This window comes from Sapajus apella, unplaced genomic scaffold (assembly GCF_009761245.1).
Source record: "Sapajus apella isolate SASKATOON/1434 unplaced genomic scaffold, GSC_monkey_1.0 scaffold7, whole genome shotgun sequence".
Classification (NCBI taxonomy): domain Eukaryota; kingdom Metazoa; phylum Chordata; class Mammalia; order Primates; family Cebidae; genus Sapajus; species Sapajus apella.
The window spans coordinates 30,250,773-30,259,594 of record NW_022436947.1 but is presented as its reverse complement, the minus strand read 5'-3'; the positions used below and the strand labels follow the sequence as shown (position 1 = coordinate 30,259,594).

The 8,822-nt window shown below is 37.4% G+C and overlaps 1 protein-coding gene across 6 annotated transcripts in view; it reads right to left on the bottom strand.

The window, feature by feature from the left end:
* Positions 1 to 2,369: 2,369 nt before the first annotated feature.
* The window catches only part of IMMP2L (inner mitochondrial membrane peptidase subunit 2), an 865,268-nt gene continuing 858,815 nt past the window's right edge, over positions 2,370 to 8,822 (bottom strand). For 5 of the 6 annotated variants that reach the window (XM_032275691.1, XM_032275694.1, XM_032275692.1 and 2 more), the window contains one exon: positions 2,370 to 2,882. In XM_032275691.1, the coding sequence (XP_032131582.1) occupies positions 2,633 to 2,882 (250 nt within the window). In that variant the 3' untranslated portion in view covers positions 2,370 to 2,632. The remainder of the gene's footprint in view (positions 2,883 to 8,822) is intronic. The other variant, XM_032275696.1, reaches the window with a different exon arrangement.

Genomic DNA, 8,822 nt, shown 5'->3' with positions numbered 1-8,822 from the left:
GGACTAATATTACAGAGAGTAAAACTTCAAAAAAAATCCAACTGTTGATTGACTATAGTTGATTATGTAAACTGTAAATTAAGAAACTGAAGTATTTTCCAAGTCCCATTTCCAAAGGCCAGTCTCCACCCTCCCCCAAAAATGTATGCCAGTGATGTTTTACATCTGTAGCATAGATAAAAATTTCTTTAAATTTCCTTTTTTTCTGACCATCTGAATTCAGAAACAATATGTGCAAGGCAAAAGTAAGCATGCTAATTTGGTGGTTTAACATTCGTTGGAGTTTAAAAGTTCTTCAATATATAACACATTTTTATAAATTACTTGGTAAAACTGTTTGAAATGACTTTCATAAAAAGTGAAAAAAATTAATTACAAATCTCAATCTTCCTGAGGTATAATCATTATTTTACATTCTACAAATTAAATATATAAAACACAATACACACACTACATCGTGAACAGTAAACTGGCAGTAATGTTTGAGGGGAAACTATTTAAGTAACTGAAATCGTTCGTATAGATTAAATTTATAATTCACAGGAAGGGAACTCTATTCATCCTAGAAGGCTCTGCCTATGGCACCTCTCCTCTAATGGTTCCCCCATCCCTATTTCCTCAGACACAATCAGATTTACAGTCTTTTCTACTCCCATTGCACCTATTCCATGCTCTACACCTCCTGCTAAATTGCATGTTAACTGTTTGCCTCTTTACAGTTCCTCCTACCCCCACCAACAGACTATGAGATCATTTGTTTTATCTACTTTGATTTTCCTTTAACACTGCCTAGGATTTGTACATTGATAGGACAGGATTTTATTGTTAATTATGAGCAATCGCATGACCAAGTTGAGCAAGACAAATCCTGCACTAGGTAAGACTAACGGTTCACATTCTAGTAGAGGAGAAAATATAGACATGAATCATTAACATAGTGATCTATTCATGAAATGTATGCACCAGGTAGAGCAGCGACTCTGCCTGGATTTGTATTCCTGAGGAAGTAACTAGTCAGCTGAGCTCTTCAACAAGCATTAGGCATTAACTCTGCTGGTGATGTGCTGGATGGCTAGTGAATAGAAAATTGAATAGAAAGACCATTTACCTTCTCTCCAAAGATTTACAATCTTGAATGAATAGTTCCAGTAACGACGGCACAGGTAGTCAATAAGGTAGCAAGGCTAATAGCCAATTGGTTAAACTGTTAAAATATTGAACTCTTCTATACCAGTGGTCAATAGCAGCGACTACAAGCACCTGTCTATTTGTTCTTTAACTCCCCTCAGTACTCCCAATCCCCTCTCATATGACCCTTAGACCTTCCTGTGTTCCAGCAGGTAAACAGTCACCACTACAAGCACCTCTATATTTGTTCCTTACTCTACCTTCCCTCAACACTCCCAATCCCTTCTTATATGACCCTTAAACCTTCTGTATTCTAGTAAGTAAAGGGTCAGTGCCTTCATGTGCTAAACATTTTACATATAAATCCAAGGGATGCATTTGCTAAGAAAGAAAACAAAAATTACAAGCCTTGAAATAGCAGTGAGTATTTGGTAAAATGCAGTTAAAAGCCAGGGTATTAAGTTCAAGTTGGGGAAAATAAAATGGAATTAAAGAATTGAGAAGGGCAATGAAGAGCCACAGACAAATTTTAAGCAATTTCTGCTTTTAAAACAAAATTCTGTGCAACTTAGTATTTAAGGGCTTGTCAATATTTGTCGAATATGATGATGCTAATACTAATTTGCACAAACCTCTAACCAATGGGAGAAAAAGAAGCTTTCATAAATATGGACTTAGATACAGGGAATTTATCTCCTTATCTATACAAATTACAGACTCTCTTATTCTACTGTTACTTTGCAGTTGGTGATTTCAGTATTATAGACATGAATACTGAGAATTAATTAGGGGAGGAAAATCAAACTTGGCTGATCTGGGCTGTTTTTTCTTCTATTTTGTTCAGAACTTTTAAACAAATAGTATGACTAAATGCTGATAAATAAGTTTATTCATCCTTGTGAACAGGCATGAGATTACTCAGAAATGTTGGATTAAAAAGGGCCCATAAGAAAGGTTTGACTGTATGTAAGTATCAATAGGATGGGTTCTCCATTACTTTATTTATTTATATTCAGAAGAGAAATTCCTTATTAATGAATGTACTGAATGAAAATTAAACACTCAAAACAGGACCTGAACAAATTAGGACCAAAACAAACAAAACAGGACCTGCTGTTTGCTGTTTTTCCTAACTGGCAGTTATTGCTTTGTAGATACTACAAATCACAATATCATTCCTATCATTATATGTATAATATGTGTTCCTTCTTGTTCTACCTTAACAGTAAGTGGCAAATAAATCATTTTTATTGAATATTAATTTTCAATTTATTTCAGCAGCAAGCACCAGAATCAAAACCCAACAATCAATATAATAAGTATAGGTAACAAATAATCTGAAATTTAGCCCCATTAAGACATGTGGGTACAATGTTTTTATATTCCCTAAGGTCTGCATATTTTGGGAGCATTAAACAACAGGTTACTACAATTTAACACAAAACAGGTGCCATTTAATACTGTTTAATGTTTGAAAACTATTTATTTAATAATACAGATCATCCTAATGTGCTATAAATAATTCTTGCACAGCAGCGTATGGTTGGAAGTTTTTCCCTTTTGGAGGTTTCTTTTTTCCATTCCTCTCCAGCAACTGGCCTCCCATTGCCAGCAACTCAGGTAGATCCATGCAGTCAATCCTCTTGAATCCGTACTGGTAAGCGCTCTGGAGGAAGAACAGATTCCAATTTCTGCCAGCGCTCTGGGGGCCACAGGATATGTGTGGCATGGGCATGCAGAAGTCCCAGAGAAACCTGAGTTTATGAGAAACACGAAGAAAGCAAGAAAGAAATCATTTTATAAGAGTCGTTATTAATATCTTGAAAGCAGAATTTGATCCAGATTTATTTAACATTCCACAGAAAGGTGACGATGAATTAAAAAAAATAGTAAACACATTTTGTAGCCATTGAAATACAAAGAAAAAAATAGTAAGCACTTATATAGTATTTTTCTAGGTACTATTAAATGTAAAGTCTTTTAATCTTCACAGAAACGATTTGAATTAGGTTCTGTTAGTATTTCCTTTTTACAGATGAGAAAGCTGAGTTCGGAGGTTAAAAAACTAGCCAAAAGTCATACAGCGACCAAGTGGTTAGTCTGTCTTTAGAACCAAGCAGTTTGACTCCAGAGTCCACCATCTTAACCATTATCCTCAATCATCTGTTTGCATAGACCCACGACTCATAAATCTGGTGTATATTCTCAGAGTTTCCCACAGAGTTATTGGTATCCTAGAGAGGCTTTCTTCATGGAAAAATCACAGAGTCCTGAAATATATATATATATATATATATATATATATATATATATATGTTGTGAAAAACATTGTCCCACCTACTAGATGAGCAGCAGCAGTTAGGTGTGAGACTGGGTGGGCTGTCTCCATGGAGAGTACACTGAGTAAGGCGGAACTAGTACTCATGGAGAGAGGTGGAAAACCAAGACAAAGCAAACAAGGTGGGATGGGTAGCCAAGAAAAATAATTAAGTATACAGATCATGTCAGATGGTAAAGAATCCCCATTAGCAGAGGCAAGCAGAGACTGGCGAGGATGGAAGATGAGGTGAAGGGGAGGACTTAAGGCTGAGCCCAAAGGCAGGAACGGATCCCTTCAACATCTGAAATCTTCTTAAAGACACCAATTTCAGCGATCAGGAGAACACAGCAAACTTGTTTCAAAGGTAGATCAGGGTCTTATCTTCAGAGATTACCCTTCAACAGGTCTGAAGGGGGGCCTGGAGAGCCATGATTTTAAAAAATTGTTGTTGCTATTGTTACTATCAGGTGATATTTTTAATGATATTTAGAAGCTTACAAAATACACTCATACTTGGCACATATTTGCTGAGTGCCAGTTATAAAGTAATACTATCCATCCACTTTATTTACCATTTTATTTTCAAATGTTTTTCCTATAAATTAGACCTCCACAGAGATTAACATAAAACATTACTTTCGTTGAAGCTCTTCTTTTCACTATCACATGCATTCAAGAAATCTCTTCTATTTGCTATCATATGTATTCAGAAAAATCACATTGTCTAGGGACTCAAAGCCAGAGCTGAATATCAGGGAAGGCTTCCAAATAGATAACCAGAAACACATTGTTTACAAAGAAGAAGAAGAAAAATCTTTTAACAACAACTTGAAATACAAACTAAATAAGCACAAAGGATAGCAAGAAGCCCTAGGGCACAAAAAAGGGTTTTCTTCTTCTACTTGTTACTTTGAAAATCAGACCTATAAAAATTTGAAAGTGTGGTACAAAAAACAGCTCCACCGAAAGTCAGCATTTCCATTTTGCTGCATTCATTTCATTCTCATTATATGTGTGTCTATATATATGTTACATGTACACATCTACTTCTTTTCTAAACTGATAGTCGTTGATGTTATGCTAAATTTATGCCTGAATACTTCAACATATATCTCCTGAGAACTAAGAACTTTTCATATATGAACACAATACCATTAATATACACAAGATATTTAATGTAGATACGATATTACTTATTACATAGTCTACATTCAAAATTTTCCATTTGTCCCAGTAATGTATTTTATAGCCATTATTTAAAAAATTTAAGGTCTAATCAAGGGTCAAAAACTGCATTTATTGGTTATTACTTTGCTTCAGTTTGTTTACATTTGTTTCTTTTAATCTGGAGTCTCAACATGTTGCCTTATAAAATGTCCTAAATCTGCAATTGCTTGATTTTTTACCCTCATGACCAGAGTCAAGTTCCATCAAATCAGGAGGCACAAAATGTCAGTGTGTTTCATTGTCATGATGCCAAGTTTGATCACTTAAGGCAATATTGACTAGATTTCTCCATCATAAATAATATTTCCTTAATTAATAACTAATCTGTGAGATATTTTGCAATAATATAAATACACTATATGCCAGCTACATTTCATCTAATCATTTTAACATCCATTCATGATCCTGTCTGAATTTGGATTACAAAAATAATGATTTTCCAATTCTATTCTTTTGCATTTATTAGTTGGTATTGTTCTCTTAAAAAAAAAACTTCTTTCTGAGGAGGATCCAAGATGGCTGAATAGGAACAGCTCTGGAATGCAGTTCCCAGCAAGAACAACACAGAAGATGAGTGATCACCGCATTTCCAAATGAGTTTTCATTGCCCACACACCAGGAGATTACTGGGCCAAAATGCACCATGAATTTCCAGTGCAGCTGTTTCAGCCGGCGTCGCATTTCCACACAAAAACTCACACAAATCCAGGTGGCTGTTTCAACTGGCGCCTGGAAAGCCTGGGAGACAGAGCTGCCCATTCAACTGAAAGGCAGAGGGCTAGACAGGAAGTCAGGTGATTGGGCTTGGCAGGTCCCACACCCACAAAACCAGCAACCTGAAATTCTCTGGATTGAGAGTTTCACAGCAAGCAGACCTGAGATGGTCCAGCTCGGTGTGGGAAGGGGCATCTGCTACTACTGAGGCAGTCTGCCACTACCAAGGCAGTTCTAACTGTACCTCTGTAAACACCACAAGAGAGTTTACACAGCAGGTGGGCAGAGCCCTCAGCAGCTCAGCAATGCCTCCGCTACCAAACTGACTATACTACCTCCTTGCTCGGTGGGGGCATTTCTGAATAAAGGCAGCAGCACATCAGGAACTTATAAATAAAGCCCCACCTTCCTAGGACAGAACACCTGGGAAAAGAGGTGATGAGTTCCGCTGCACCAGACCTAAACGTATCTGCCCAGCGGCACTGCACAGAACAATGGAGCTCCCAGCACAGCACTTGAGCTCCTATAAGAAGCTGTCTCCTCAAGCAGCTCCTGGACCCCTGTATATCCAAAGAGACACCTCATAAAGGAGAGCTCAGGCTGACATTTGGCAGGTACCCTTTTGGGACAAAGAGAGCAGAAGAAACCAGCAGCAATGTGTATAGTTCTGCAGCCCCCGTGGGTGATCCCCAGGCAAGCAGGGTCTGGAGTGGACCTCCAGCAGTCCTACAGCAGAGGACCCTGTTAAATGGAAAACTAAAAATCAGGAAAAAAAATAGCTTCAACATCAACAAAAACGACATCCTCTCAGAGAACCCATCCGAAAGTCACCAACTACAAAGACCACAGTCTGGTAAATCCACAAAGATGGGAAGAAATCAGCGCAAAAATGATGAAAACGCCAAAAACCAGAACATCTCTCACTCTCCAAGGGATCACAACTCCTCACCAGTAAGGGAATAAAACTGGATGGAGAATGAGTCTGAGGAATTAACAGAAATAGGCTTCAGAAGGTGGGTAATAACAAACTTATCCAAGCTAAAGGAATATGTTCTAACCCACTGCAAAGAAGCTGGGAACCTTGAAAAAAGTTTAGACAAAATGCTAACTAGAATAAACATCTTATAGAAGAATATAAATGACTTGATGGAGCTGAAAAATACAGCACGAGAACTTTCCGAAGCATACACAAATTTCAATAGCCAAATCAATCAAGCAGAAGAAAGGATATCAGAGATAGAAGATCAAATCAATGAAATAAAATGAGAAGGCAAGATTAGAGAAAAAGAGTAAAAAGAAATGAACAAAGCCTCCAAGAAATATGGTATTATGTGAAAAGACCTAATCTATATTTGATAGGTGTACGTGAATGTGATGGAGAAAATGAATCCAAGCTGGAAAACACTCTTCAGGATATTATCCAGGAGAACCTCCCCAACCTAGCAAGGCAGGCCACCATTCAAATCCAGGAAATATAGAACACACCACAAACATATTCCTCAAGAAGAGCAGTCCCAAAGCATGTAATTGTCAGATTCACCAGGGTTGAAATGAAGGAAAAAATGCTAAGGGCAGCCAGAGAGAAAGGTCAGGTTACCCACAAAGGGAAGCCCATCAAACTCGCAGTAGATCTCTCAGCAGAAACCCTACAAGCCAGAAGGGGTGGTGGGGGGGAGGCAGTATTCAACATATTCAAAGAAAAGAACTTTCAACCTAGAATTTCATATCCAGCCAAATTAAGCTTCATAAGTGAAGGAGAAATAAAATCCTTTACAAATAAGCAATTGCTGAGTGATTTTTAACACCACCAGGCCTGCCTTACAAGAGCTCCTGAAAGAAGCATTAAACAAGGAAAGGAATAACCAGTACCAGCCACTCCAAAAGCATACCAAATGGTAAAGACCAACACAATGAAGAAAACACATCAACTAACGGGCAAAACATCCAGCTAGCATCAAAATGGCAGGATCAAATTCACACATAACAATATTAAACCTAAATGTAAATGGGCTAAATGCCCCAATCAAAGTCACAGGCTGGCAAATTGGATAAAATGTCAAGAACCATCAGTGTGCTGTATTCAGGAAACCCATCTACCCATCTCATGTGTAAGGACACACATAGGCTCAACATAAAGGGATGGAGGAAGATTTACCAAGCGAATGGAGAGCAAAAAAAAAAAAAAAAAAAAAAAAAAAAAAAAAGCAGGAGTTGCAATCCTAGTCTCTGATAAAATGGACTTTAAGCCAACAGAGATCAAAAGAGACAAATAAGGACATTATATAACGGTAAAAGGATCAATGCAACAAGAAGAGCTAACGATCCTAATTATAAACACACCCAATACAGGAGCACTCAGATACATAAAGCAAGTTCTTAATGACCTACAAAGAGACTTAGACTCCCACACAATAATAGTGGGAGACTTTAGTGCTCCATTGTCAATATTAGATCAATGAGACAGAAAATTAACAAGGATATCCAGGACTTGAACTCAGATCTGGACCAAATGGACCTAATAGACATCTACAGAAATCTCCACCCCAAATCCACAAAATATACATTCTTCTCAGCACCACATGGCATCTTCTCTAAAACTGACCACATAATTGGAAATAAACCACTCCTCAGCAAATACAGAAGAATGGAAATCATAACAAACAGTCTCTCAGACCACAGTGCAATTAAATTAGAACTCAGGATTAAGAAACTAACTCAGAACCACACAGCTTCATGGAAACTGAACAACTGGTTCCTGAATGTTGACTGGAGAAACAATGAAATGAAGGCAGAAATAAAGATGTTCTTCGAAACCAATGAGAACAAAGAAACAACATAGAAGAATCTCTGGGTCAGGTTCAAAGCAGTGTGTAGAGAGAAATTTATAGCAATAAGTGCCCACATGAGAAGTGAGGAAAGATCTAAAATCAATACCCTATCATCAAAATTGAAAGAACTAGAGGAGCGAGATCAAAAAAAACTCAAAACCTAGCAGAAGACAAGAAATAACTAAGATCAGAGCAGAACTGAAGGAGGCAGAGACACAAAAAAACCCTTCAAAAATCAATTAATTCCAGGAACTGGTTTTTTGAAAAGATAACAAAATAGGCAGACTGCTAGTGAGATTAATAAAAAAGAAAAGAGAGAAGAATCAAATATATGCAATAAAAAATGTTAAAGGAGATATCACCACCAATTCCACAGAAATACAAACTACCATCAGAGATTACTACAAACAACTCTATGCAAATAAACCAGCAAACCTGGACAAAATGGATGAATTCCTGGACACTTGTATCCTCCCAAGCCCAAACCAGGAAGAAGTTGAAACCATGAATAGACCAATAACAAGGGCTGAAGTTGATGCAGAAATTAATAGCCTACCAACCAAAAAAGTCCAGGTCCAGACGGGTTCACAGCCAAATTCAACCAG